We start from the raw sequence: 14,167 nt of genomic DNA on the forward strand, positions 1-14,167 counted from the left end.
ACTGTGGCTCTTGGATCTTCCGATTATGTTAATATCATTTTCATAAACCAGCAGTTGTGCAGGTTTATTGAATACGGTTTCAATGCCATAAGTTATTTTACCAATATATTCATGTGCATAAACAAATGAACATTGTAGACAAAACTGTTCGATAGTTGTATTATATCTGTTTACGAACATTTTAAATATTTTAATACAAATGTACGAATGGAAAACATTATTCACATACGGATATTCTTCGTCTTAACTAGCCTTTATTAAAATCACATAGACTTCATTCTGGACACGCACTACATATTTTGTCTGCTATTTTGAACGTGCATCGCTTCAAACAGTGCTGTCCTGATGATGGTGTCATAATATGCTTATTATGCTGTTCTGAAGTCTACAGATAATGTGGAATATAATAAATACTATTACACTGCCCTTCCAAGGAAGAAGGCAGTAACTCGTAAAATTTGTGAAATTTATTTATGAATGCCATCCGTCAGGTAATTTTGAAAGCTACCTTATAGTATTTTTCACACTTTCAAATATTTCAGTTTTATGTCTGATTTTAATAATGAAAACTTTATAACAAAGTCTACAGGACCAAATGATACGACGTGGTCCTGCGACCTTGTCCTGCAGAATTCATAATATTATGCATTGCGCCAGATAACGAACTGAAATAATGACAACTACAACACACTAAATATGGAAGAAGCCCTTCAAATATCAGAAATAAATAATAAACAGTATTAATAATTAATAGGGATTTCTTTAAATTTATTCAACACCGCATTCAAATTTATTATATATAAAGAAGACTTCCATTGAGAATCAATATTCGACCACTTCAAAATGTCTTATATCATATAAACACAATTTTCTAGTTTATTATGTATATACAGTACTCTCTCAGTAATCCGCCACCCCAAAAACCAGACAAGTGTCCAATTAGTGAAAGTGGCGGATTATAGTGCATACATACAAAATATGGTCAAAATTAAAACAAGTATTTTGTAAAATAGTTTTTTTGAGAAATTTATACTAGAAAATTATGATTTTATTTATAATCAAAATCAAGTATTTACTAAATTATACATTACAGTAAATCACTTGACACGACCAGTTGTTCAGGTGAGGCAGATATTCTTGAATGGCATAGGATTCCTGGCTTTCCCTATGACCAAAAGCTTCAGTTTGTGTGTTCCAGTTGTATTGGAGCATGGTATAATTGTGATGCGGTCCTTGGGCACTTTCCTCCCTGGTACATTACTTTCTTCGCGATGAACGTACATTTTACGAAGGAGAAGTTTCCAAGATAAACTCGTCTCATCTGCGTTGTATACTTGTACGCGGCGGACTACTGAATTTGACAATCGAATACCAGCAAATTATAGAGCTTGAGTTTGTGCTTTCAACTAGTAAAAATAACAGCGGATTATAGTAGTTGTCGGATAATCGAGCGGCGGATTACTGAGAGTGTTCTGTAAGTGTATAAAGTATATAAATTAGTAACAGTCACGCTTCACGAAGATATCCTCCCGGTCGAACCAAGACGACCATAACAATACTATAACTGGAAATGCACCAAATGTAAAACACATGGGTGGTAGTCATTTCGTAATTTATTATTCGGATCGCTAGCATCCGTTTTTGTCGTCCGCGCTTTCTTGTCTTTTAGAGATGCCGCATATGATTATTAAAGTAAACAGTGGATGTCCCAGACAGCGGCGGCTCCTCTAATACCATCCAAGTGCTACGCACTGCCAGCATTTTTGAAGACATCACTCAACTTTTCATTGTTATTCATGTGTATCACTCACTTCGCGAAGTAGAACATGTAGCAGTATTATGAACAATACTCCGTGCGCAAAGCGATTGCGATCCAAATGGATTTTCAGTTTGCACAGGATTACAATGAGGCCATTGTATACTTCTTAAACGGTTCTCCAATGTTCCTGTGGTAGCGTTTTGTGTAGCATTTTTTACACACTTTATGATCGGCGCACGAAATTAGGACTCTAGAAAAAAAAACGCCAGTTTCTGTTTTATAACAATGTAGGCGAGTTAATTTTTAACAATTTCACATTTAAGATTTAATGAATCGCCAAACTTTTACGAAAATACTAACTCCCGCATTTATTTCTAAACCACTCAAATACATTCAATCAAAATTCAAAAAAACACAGCAGCACTACATGAGTAGTAGGTCGTAGCTGAATAATAAATAAGAACGATAATATAAGAGAAACATACTTTTAATGACATATAAATATATCAGAAATAAATCTGAGTTTGAAGGAACGCTGATTTACAATATAAATATTACCCACGCAATGTTAGTTTATTTTATAATTTCATTTAAATTAATAATAATGTAAAATTTAAGAAAAAAACATACTGCTTTTCACTATTAACAAAGTGACCAAACGTCCGTCATCCGTTTTTAGAACGGTTCATATTTGGCTGACGCATTCATTGTTCGAGCGTAAAGCCATAAACCGTGACATTTATTTTTCTTTATTGATATTAAATCATTTTAACTGTTTAAAAACTTTTTTAAGAAATAGAATAAATAAACAGAGGCATATTTAATTTACCTTCTGAGAAGTTCGACGTTTCAGATACGTATTAGTGCACGATACGCTATGATATTATTTTAGCTTATTGACACGGCAGCCTTCGGTGATTAAGGTTATCATGAAGAGACGCTTTACGACCTTTACGTGGCTAGGACAAATGTTCCTGATGCCGCCAAAGAGTGTGACACTTCATACCCTTATGGCACAGCCTCAAGGGTTCCGTTGCCATGGCCAGCCCTCCCTCACCCTGCAGCGGTGCTACAAAAGCAACCTACGTGCTGCAAAAAGCGACCTACGTGCTGCAGGTCTGACATGGCGGGAGGCGCAAGAGTTGGCGTTGGACCGAGGGAAGTGGCGCGAACTTGTGCATGCAGTATGCCCCAATGCTGGGTATAGAAGGTAAACCATTGCACACTACCAGAAAATGCTATTCTGAAGACCACCGGCCGCCACTGGTTCCAGATAGTTGCATTAATTTTATGAGTGACTCGGGTCTAGTGGGGCCAATCCAGCGAACAGAAGGCTGTTCGACGACCAAATCATCCGGATTAGTGACTATCCATACGCTATCCATTTCTCTACAACATAGGCATTGTAAGTTAAGGTCCTGCCGTCATCGTCGTCAATAATACCTAATTTAAATTTAAAAATGTTGAGAATTATTGTAAATAAAAATTTTAATTGCTGACTCACAAGTCTTATTTTGTATACCTACCTTAATTATCAATTAAAAAAATAATAAATACCTAGTGGATTAAAATTAAAATAAGTTACCGTACATAAACTGGGGTAAAATTATACCACTTTTACATTATTTTTAAATCCTAATTCCTATACCTAATTTAAATTTCAAAATGTTGAGAATTATTGTAAATGAATATTTTATTTAATTGATTGTATCAAACACATGTATCTTTTTAATAAATTTAATATTACTATAATGAAATAATTTGAAAATAATTTAAAAGAAACAAGCCATGAGCGTTTTGGCGTATGGCAATAAAATAGCTCTTTGAAGTTCATTCTTATCTATGGTTCATTCGTCAAAATATTTGACAGCGCGCCGGCGTCGCTAAATCTAAATCCTCTTTGTGTTTGGTTTTTATAACATCGGTAAGTATTTTGTGCTTGTCAACTTGATTTTCTATATTGTTTATATTAAAAATACCCACCGACAATCTCCGATATCATCATTAGCCCGATAAACAGTATATATCATACGTTATGAACGACTTCAAAAACAATTGCATCGGCTGTCAGTTTATATTTCAAAGCGAGTTATTTATGCAATTTTATATAAATTATCAGGTTATAGACTTTCAGTAGGTTACTCTTATATGTAATATTAAATAATTCATAACCGTCAACATTCTTTCATATGTAGGTATGCTGTGGTTTCTATACTTTACTTTTAGGTTATAGGTTAGAACTGTTATAAAATTATCTGTTTTGTTTAATATGCAGATAACCAAATACCGCAATGGAGACTTGGTTAACTTGATTGTATATATTGATTACCATAAAAACATCATTGTCAGTGATATAATTATCCTGAAAAAGTGATATTTCATATATTGTCAATGATATTAAAATCAATGCCATAGCATAGGCTGTCAGTTTGTCTTTTAATCCAAGTTATTTATGTAATTCCTATAAACTCTGAGATTATAGTCATCCAGTCAATTACTGTTATTTGTTCATATTATTAAATAATTCTTAACCCTCAACATTCTTGTATTAAACTACGGTGTGAATTCTATACTTTCCTTTAAGGTTAGAATGGCGAAACTTTAAAAAATAATCTGTTTTGTTTAATATGCAGATAACCAAATACCGCAATGGAGAATTGGTCAGACGCAGCGATTGACGAAATATTAGATGCATACTTACCGCGACATGAAGAAGAAATTCCAAATTTGGATTTTGACATTTCATTTTTAGACAACACATATCCAACCCTCGTAGAAGCGATAGATTTGCACTCAATTGATTATATTCCTCCAGTATTACGCGACTCAACAAAATTGCCATATGTGTTCATGGATTGTATAGATGACTCCTTCGCAGTTTCGTCCACGGTTATAGTCGTAGATGATAATGCAAAGGAACTCTTGTCATCATTTACTTTACCTGAGGAGTCACCGAAGCGGGTAAGTTATGGAAATATTTGATATATATTATTTGAGCTCTAATTTGTGCTTGTCAATCTGATCATACATATTGATTAGGTATTGTAATTACCCCGATAAACAATATATTTCATATACTATCAATATAGCATCGGATGGCAACACTGGCGACAGGGAACCGACACTGAGAGAAAAAACAATTTGACAGAAATAAGCCGGCTCTCACATCAAAACTGCCGAACAAAATTTCCGAGAACTGAGATCCAGTGTTGCTGGTGAATACCGCGCACATCTACCTAGCGACAGTTGCCCGTAGCCTTCGAAACATATAGATATTTGAATGCAGTAATCGGCGAGCCGGTATAGGAATGACCAATTCGTGGGTGTTCGCATGTGACTTCGACCCTTGGACTCGGAGCCCGAGAAGGATGCAGCTTGTCGATTGCAACAACCAGATGTTTTTTTCAAGCGAAACAGTCGCATTCGACCAATCTGCGGAGCTCCATTTGACAATGTGTGTTTTGTTATTTGTGTTGAATAACGACGACGTCACATTGACGTATTCGACACGTTTTAAGGCGAGACGTGTTTTGATGTGAGAGTCGGCTTACAGTTATTCCCGTGCAAACTGGCAACGGAGACGCATATCCGAACGGATGAGTATACCCAAAAGTGAAAATTTAATGAACGTTAGGATGCGTTCTCAGTTTATATTTCAAAGCGAGTTATTTATGCAATTTCATATAAATTATTCGATATAATTTAAATAATTCATGACTGTCAAAATTCTTGTATCAACCGAACATTGTGAGTTCAAAAATTGACTTTAAGGCTTAATGAGTAACTTGTTAAAATTAATTTTTATTATTTAATACACAGGTAACCACAAATGATAATGATCTAGGTTTGGTTGAGCATTACCCTGATATTGAAATAGATCTGGATAGTGGTTATGTAACAACTTCAGAAGGTACGACAAGCGCTGAAATTGTTGACGCCGGCAAAACCTTCAGTGTTGAAGACCCGCAGTCTGTATTTTGTAAACTCCCGTCAAATGACCCAGTGAATTTACCTTACATATATAAGGATGATGTCGATAAGCCTTTCACTGTTTCTACACCAGTAATAGAAGAAATTGTGTCAGTCTCAGATGTCTGTCATGACTCCATGGAGTTTCCATATATGTTCATGGATTACACGGATAACTCCTTCACGGTTCCTTCCACAGTAATATGCATGGAAGATAATGCAAATGAACTCTTGTCATCGGAGAAATCACCGAAGCGGGTAAGCGATTTTTTTATGCGCACACGTTCATTATAATAATGCCTGGTAAATCTATTCATTTGAGTCTATCCACTGTTGACTGACTTCTATATCGTGGCTTAAACCAGAAGTCACCGCAGTTGAGAATAAGAGATTGTCATTATTGCTGAAGAAAATTGCCCAAATTTTATCAGGTTTTAATTAATGGTGTTTATAATACAATGTATGATTTTGGGCCATTAGGGTCAAAAGTATCAAATGTATCAAAATTTTTCGCAGTTTTGAGTTTCGTATGGTACTGGACATAAAATAACATATTACGTTTAGTCACAAATAGACAAGAGAAAGGGAGAAAGAGAGACAAAAAGTTCATCAGTTAAAATATAGTTCAATACGTCATATCTCGTGAAAATACTTTCTTGTTAATGTCAGTGGAATGTAAATTCATTTGTTTTTGGGGTCTACTGTAAAGTAAGACAATGAGATACATTTTTTGACCCTATTAGGCCGATTTATTATGTATTGTTACTTAAATGCAAGGAATTACACAATATTCTCCAGTTTCGTATCCCCACTAGATATATCAAAAATTGTTACTACAGTGAAACCCCGATTCTACGTTTTTCAAGGGACCCTAAAAAAGTGATAAATGCGGGATACTGTTATGTATATGTTCCTTTATTGAGATGCAAAATTAATGCTGAATTTTGATTATTCTGGTCGAAATTAAATGAGGTTTTTCAAATTTTTCAGGTTTCGAAATCTAATCCTAGTCGAAGAGTGGTGAAAGCAAAGGCCACGACAAACGGTGGAGTAAGTAATATTTATTTTTGATTTTTCTTTTATCTCGGTTTGTAACGTGGTTGTGATGATGATAACACCCACAGTGCATCTACATTGACCTAGTTCATAGAACGGCCATCTTTAATTAAGAAGCCATGGGAAAAATGCATATTGTTTTTTAAAATATGTATTTGATCCAGTGGAAGGACCCAACGAGGTGGGCAAATGGCTTAGATTATTCTCCGTAGAAACGTCTATTAGTAAAATCTCCATTCTGTGGAGGCCGATATTCTTTGCTTATGCGCCGGCTAGACGCTCATTCACATCACACCACAAACTAACCTGCGCAAACCGGTTTGTATGGACGGGAAAACTGTAGGTCGCGCAAACCAAAAAGTGTTCCGCTAACGCCCACGGTGGCCGCGCGGCTTAAGCGTTGGACTATAACGCTGTGGGTCCCAGGTTCGAATCCTGGGTCTGACAAGTACACATATTGTTTTTTCAATTTGTTTGTGTCAGGGTATGGACCTAATAGGTTGAGCAAGTGGCTGACATCCATTTCTCGTAAAAAACAAAATCTGTCAATACAAACCTCTACTCTGTGGAGGCCCATATGATTCTATTTGGATCGGACATGGTCGAAAGAAAAAGAAGAAAAAAAAATTTTTGCACAAACTATACCGCGCAGGCAAGTCGATGCTGTCTGGCCGGTGCATCAAGATCCGAGCATGGTAATTTACTAGTAACATTGATAGCAATTCATCACTCAGATTATACAACTAAAATAATATACTGATGGTTAAGAAACGAGACCTCATAAGTGACAAAATAACAACATTACAGGAGAGGAAAAGATCTTGCCTGCACACTATGTGTTTGATATTTGATGTTACAAATCAATGTCTTTGTCATCTATAATTGTGAATGTATGTATGTAGTATGAGGATTACTTGCATGCATCTGACAGGTGGCTGGCGGCAAATATAATGACGCATTTACGTGTTATCATTAGTTTTATAGTAGATACGAGATATCATTTCAAATAATATTTTTAGGAGCTAAATATTTTGAGCTTTCGTCGGAAGATGCCGATACTACTACTATGTATATTCAATAATGCAAAAAACTTATTTTTATAAAATGTCACTTCCGGGGTATCGTTTCTTAACGGCCCACATGTTCAGCGTAGGTCAAAATGGAGCTTTTATGGTATTTTCAGAACATATCCCTGGACATTCCTTAAACGTTGTAGATAATCTATTTGTATAATTTTGAAGTCTTATTATCCTTTATATTTATTTTAAACATTTGATGACTGCATAAAGTATTTTTAATACATAAAAGAGTGTTTTTTTAAACCTCTCGCTCTAATGTTTTAGAATATAGTCATATTTCAGTACGTCCATGTGCAGTGGTGTTAAGATTTTTTAAATTTATTAATTTTTAAACGCATTTACAAAACCATTAGTAAAATTAATGTTGACATTATATAGTGACATATTTACGATAAAAAATTTTATTTTATATATAATCTTTGTGATCCTAAATTTGACAAGAATTAGGCATTTTATTATTCAAAAAATGGGCACGATTAACACATTTGAAGATAATTCTAAAGATACTGATTATAAGCGTTGTCTTTGACCATTCAAATGTGGTAAACACCCTACGAATAATGATTGCTTTATAATAATTATTGACCTAAGAATAAGGTAGTATTTTTTTGACATACGTCATTTCTATTGGCATTTCCCAGTAGTTAAGCTATGCAAAATTAATGCTGATTTTTGATTATTCTGGTCGAAATTAAATGAGGTTTTTCAAATTTTTCAGGTTTCGAAATCTAATCCTAGTCGAAGAGTGGTGAAAGCAAAGGCCACGACAAACGGTGGAGTAAGTAATATTTATTTTTGATTTTTCTTTTATCTCAGTTTGTAACGTGGTTGTGATGATGATAACACCCACAGTGCATCTACATTGACCTAGTTCATAGAACGGCCATCTTTAATTAAGAAGCCGTGGGAAAAATGCATATTGTTTTTTAAAATATGTATTTGATCCAGTGGAAGGACCCAACGAGGTGGGCAAATGGCTTAGATTATTCTCCGTAGAAACGTCTATTAGTATAATCTCCATTCTGTGGAGGCCGATATTCTTTGCTTATGCGCCGGCTAGACGCTCATTCACATCATTCATTTCTCGTAAAAAACAAAATCTGTCAATACAAACCTCTACTCTGTGGAGGCCCATATGATTCTATTTGGATCGGACATGATCGAAAGAAAAAGAAGAAAAAAAAAATTTTGCACAAACTATACCGCGCAGGTAAGTCGATGCTGTCTAGCCGGTGCATCAAGATCCGAGCATGGTAATTTACTAGTAACATTGATAGCAATTCATCACTCAGATTATACAACTAAAATAATATACCGATGGTTAAGAAACGAGACTCATAAGTGACAAAATAACAACATTACAGGAGAGGAAAAGATCTTGCCTGCACACTATGTGTTTGATATTTGATGTTACAAATCAATGTCTTTGTCATCTATAATTGTGAATGTATGTATGTAGTATGAGGATTACTTGCATGCATCTGACAGGTGGCTGGCGGCAAATATAATGACGCATTTACGTGTTATCATTAGTTTTATAGTAGATACGAGATATCATTTCAAATAATATTTTTAGGAGCTAAATATTTTGAGCTTTCGTCGGAAGATGCCGATACTACTACTATGTATATTCAATAATGCAAAAAACTTATTTTTATAAAATGTCACTTCCGGGGTATCGTTTCTTAACGGCCCACATGCTCAGCGTAGGTCAAAATGGAGCTTTTATGGTATTTTCAGAACATATCCCTGGACATTCCTCAAACGTTGTAGATAATCTATTTATATAATTTTGAAGTCTTATTATCCTTTATATTTATTTTAAACATTTGATGACTGCATAAAGTATTTTTATTACATAAAATAGTATTCTTTTAAACCTCTCGCTCTAATGTTTGAGAATATAGTCATATTTCAGTACGTCCATGTGCAGTGGTGTTAAGATTTTTTAAATTCATTAATTTTTAAATGCATTTACAAAACCATTAGTAAAATTAATGTTGACATTATATAGTGACATATTTACGATAAAAAAATTATTTTATATATAATCTTTGTGATCCCAAATTTGCCTAATGCCTAATGCCTAAGCATTTTATTATTCAAAAAATGGGCACGATTAACACATTTGAAGATAATTCTAAAGATACTGATTATAAGCGATGTCTGACATTCTTGATACAAATATGGAGCAATTTAATGAGAAATCAATTCATCGGCTAGATCTGAGAAAATAAATCACACTTACCAGCATTTACAGCTTACTTGCGAGATATTTAATTAAGTATTGTTTTTTCAGGCTTACAATACTCGTAGCAGAGCCGCATTCATTAAGGAAATTGTCATGATGGACCCAAAGGTAATTATTGCCTTGCCGCTCTACCTACAGGCCAAATATATATTGAATTTGCTTACAATGGTTGGTTAATCTACTGAATTGGTTCAATCAGTAAAACATGGGACTGGTATGTGTATGTTTTAGTGAGCGTTTGGACATTGTGAGTTAACCATATTTTACTGTGTTATAGTTGAACATGACTAATGGTAAATTCAGATTTTAAAATGTCATTCACTGCCAAGATATATTAAAATTTTTCTTTTCGTATGTCAGTAGGGTGCATAAAACAACATATAAACAAACACACATAATATCTCTCATTATTTTACCATGTTCGCCTCTTAGTTGTAGCATATGGACACCGCATGTCGTCTCCAAGAACCCCTGTCGCTCGTCAGCCTTTCAAGACACCGCACGTCTGGTTGGCTTAACACTGTCAGTGTGATGGTGGCTACTCGGTCCGTTCTCTTATCTCCTCGTTACTCCTAAAGTCATACCACCCTAAACGATTTCTACCGCAAACATCTGTTCTTGAAGCACAGTATACGGTTGCTCTGAGCTTTCGTAAGCCGCCATGACTAGTGATGTTATAATACATTTTAGCTTTTATGCTAAACATTGCAACGCTGTATCCGTCTCGCTCAGCGGGAGCCATCCTGGAGTGGTGTAAAGACTGGATTAGATTCTAAATACACTAGTTATTGGCAATGTGATTTATAGTAATTCTGACATTTGGTTTTCTTCCAGGTAATTCTCTAACGGATGCAAACCAAAGACTGATGACGGAACGAAAAGACTGTTTATATAATATATTTATTTAATTGTTGTTATTAGATTCAATTTGTCCCGTTTTTGTTGACATTTTTGAATTAAATATTGTTATTATCAATTATTAATGATAGCTTTTTATACTTACAATTTACAATTTAAAATTTACTATTTACTATTTACAATGTTACGATCTATTTGTCTCGCTTTTTGAACATTTTTGAATCAATGTATTTACACTAAGATCTTTATTATCTATAGAAATGAAACTTATTAAATTATTATGTATTACTTGAACTATAAAGTATAATAATACGTACTATGAGGATTGTAATCCATTTGTGATACTAATAAGTAATAACATATTTTTGAGATAGCCAAATGAGCCTAGTCATTTCGAAAAATGAGAATTATAAAATTAAAAATTAATCAAATCGATACCTCCTTCGTATAAGGTCGGAACTGCAAAATGGAAACTTTTCAGTATTACGATTTCAATGACTTCACAATGTTAATTTAAAAGCTGGAATCATAATTTTTTAGTTATGCCTATAGGTACAATATTTACTGTTTTTTTTTTTTTTTGATATTGTTTTATTATCTTTAAAATTATTTATTTATTAATTAAGGCAACGAAAGCCAAAAACGCAATTCCGACCTTTAACGTAGGAAGTGTTGAAATGTATAAGATATTTTTTGATCTAGCCGTTGATTGGCTAATATATTTACTGTTGATAGATGTGAAACCCGCAATGGTTAGAATGGTAATACATAATATTAAATTCCACAAGTTTAGTTCTTTCGTTGATATTTATTTTGGTTATACATAACACCATAATCATTACGTGTCTTGCTTTTGTTCTAAACTTACCATAGTCTTGATAATGGTTACCGGTAAATAGTTATTTATCGTTAACTAAAAAAACTTCATTTGTGGATTTTAATATTATGCAATAATTATTGTAGAATGGAATTCTACCAAAGGAATCTAATCTTAATTAATGAAATGAAATTAAGTTTATCCACAGAATTGTTAATGTGGTATTTATTGTCTAGTTTTTGTATATGAATCCTATTTACTTAATTGATTATGAGGAATAAATATATGATATGTAATTCTTCTGTGATAATTTAATATTGAAGAAACAAATACGTAAATACTATTGACGATGTCTAAGTAAATAGTATTTACACTTATGAATGTTCAAATTTTGTTATTTTCTTTGATTATGTTGAATATTTTTGGCATTTATTTTCGTTGTTCAAGTAAGACTAGAATAAATTTAGTCGAGACTTATCCAACATATTATGTGATATGGAAATCGTCTGTGTTAATAAATATATTTTTTTTGTTATGATTATTAAGTTTTCCAATGTGATATGGTTTGTTAGTCATGATGATGTACACATTATGCTGCCAATGTATAATTGATATGAAATATATACCTATTATTTTGCATACACTGTTGTATTATTTTTTCGGATAAATAAATAAACATGCACACCTTCCAAGCAGTTCTATCTATACAGGTGCACAAAATTGTTCACTTCCATTTGGGATTCAACCCGTTGATAAACCTCGAACTGTGGCTCTTGGATCTTCCGATTATGTTAATATCATTTTCATAAACCAGCAGTTGTGCAGGTTTATTGAATACGGTTTCACTGCCATAAGTTATTTTACCAATATATTCATGTGCATAAACAAATGAACATTGTAGACAAAACTGTTCGATAGTTGTATTATATCTGTTTACGAACATTTTAAATATTTTGATACAAATGTCGAATGTACGAATGGAAAACATTATTCACATACGGATATTCTTCGTCTTAACTAGCCTTTATTAAAATCACATAGACTTCATTCTGGACACGCACTACATATTTTGTCTGCTATTTTGAACGTGCATCGCTTCAAACAGTGCTGTCCTGATGATGGTGTCATAATATGCTTATTATGCTGTTCTGAAGTCTACAGATAATGTGGAATATAATAAATACTATTACACTGCCCTTCCAAGGAAGAAGGCAGTAACTCGTAAAATTTGTGAAATTTATTTATGAATGCCATCCGTCAGGTAATTTTGAAAGCTACCTTATAGTATTTTTCACACTTTCAAATATTTCAGTTTTATGTCTGATTTTAATAATGAAAACTTTATAACAAAGTCTACAGGACCAAATGATACGACGTGGTCCTGCGACCTTGTCCTGCAGAATTCATAATATTATGCATTGCGCCAGATAACGAACTGAAATAATGACAACTACAACACACTAAATATGGAAGAAGCCCTTCAAATATCAGAAATAAATAATAAACAGTATTAATAATTAATAGGGATTTCTTTAAATTTATTCAACACCGCATTCAAATTTATTATATATAAAGAAGACTTCCATTGAGAATCAATATTCGACCACTTCAAAATGTCTTATATCATATAAACACAATTTTCTAGTTTATTATGTATATACAGTACTCTCTCAGTAATCCGCCACCCCAAAAACCAGACAAGTGTCCAATTAGTGAAAGTGGCGGATTATAGTGCATACATACAAAATATGGTCAAAATTAAAACAAGTATTTTGTAAAATAGTTTTTTTGAGAAATTTATACTAGAAAATTATGATTTTATTTATAATCAAAATCAAGTATTTACTAAATTATACATTACAGTAAATCACTTGACACGACCAGTTGTTCAGGTGAGGCAGATATTCTTGAATGGCATAGGATTCCTGGCTTTCCCTATGACCAAAAGCTTCAGTTTGTGTGTTCCAGTTGTATTGGAGCATGGTATAATTGTGATGCGGTCCTTGGGCACTTTCCTCCCTGGTACATTACTTTCTTCGCGATGAACGTACATTTTACGAAGGAGAAGTTTCCAAGATAAACTCGTCTCATCTGCGTTGTATACTTGTACGCGGTGGACTACTGAATTTGACAATCGAATACCAGCAAATTATAGAGCTTGAGTTTGTGCTTTCAACTAGTAAAAATAACAGCGGATTATAGTAGTTGTCGGATAATCGAGCGGCGGATTACTGAGAGTGTTCTGTAAGTGTATAAAGTATATAAATTAGTAACAGTCACGCTTCACGAAGATATCCTCCCGGTCGAACCAAGACGACCATAACAATACTATAACTGGAAATGCACCAAATGTAAAACACATGGGTGGTAGTCATTTC

General features: G+C 33.7%; 1 protein-coding gene across 3 annotated transcripts; it reads left to right on the top strand.

The window, feature by feature from the left end:
* Nucleotides 1-3,604: 3,604 nt before the first annotated feature.
* Nucleotides 3,605-12,427, top strand: LOC147079950 (uncharacterized). Of its 3 annotated transcripts, XM_085951357.1 has the most exons (7): nucleotides 3,605-3,683; nucleotides 4,393-4,720; nucleotides 5,579-5,986; nucleotides 6,719-6,778; nucleotides 8,582-8,641; nucleotides 10,163-10,222; nucleotides 10,949-12,427. In XM_085951357.1, exons 2-7 carry the CDS (start codon nucleotides 4,409-4,411, stop codon nucleotides 10,958-10,960), a joined length of 912 nt encoding a protein of 303 aa, XP_085807483.1. In that variant the 5' UTR covers nucleotides 3,605-3,683; nucleotides 4,393-4,408; the 3' UTR covers nucleotides 10,961-12,427. The 3 variants fall into 3 exon arrangements, with proteins under 3 accessions (XP_085807483.1, XP_085807567.1, XP_085807652.1); XM_085951441.1 differs by lacking the exons at nucleotides 6,719-6,778; nucleotides 8,582-8,641; XM_085951526.1 differs by lacking the exons at nucleotides 6,719-6,778; nucleotides 8,582-8,641; nucleotides 10,163-10,222 and having other exon boundaries at nucleotides 10,949-11,368.
* The last annotated feature ends 1,740 nt before the right edge of the window (nucleotides 12,428-14,167 follow it).

This window comes from Rhyacophila brunnea, unplaced genomic scaffold (assembly GCF_057557595.1).
Source record: "Rhyacophila brunnea isolate RB1 unplaced genomic scaffold, BYU_Rbru_1.0 scaffold_1, whole genome shotgun sequence".
NCBI lineage: Eukaryota > Metazoa > Arthropoda > Insecta > Trichoptera > Rhyacophilidae > Rhyacophila > Rhyacophila brunnea.

Coding starts and splice junctions, on each gene's coding strand:
- LOC147079950 (XM_085951357.1), top strand. CDS start 4,409: ATGGAGAATTGGTCAGACGCAGCGATTGACGAAATATTAGATGCATAC. Junction 4,721..5,578: donor CTGAGGAGTCACCGAAGCGG/GTAAGTTATGGA, acceptor TTTAATACACAG/GTAACCACAAATGATAATGA. Junction 5,987..6,718: donor CGGAGAAATCACCGAAGCGG/GTAAGCGATTTT, acceptor CAAATTTTTCAG/GTTTCGAAATCTAATCCTAG.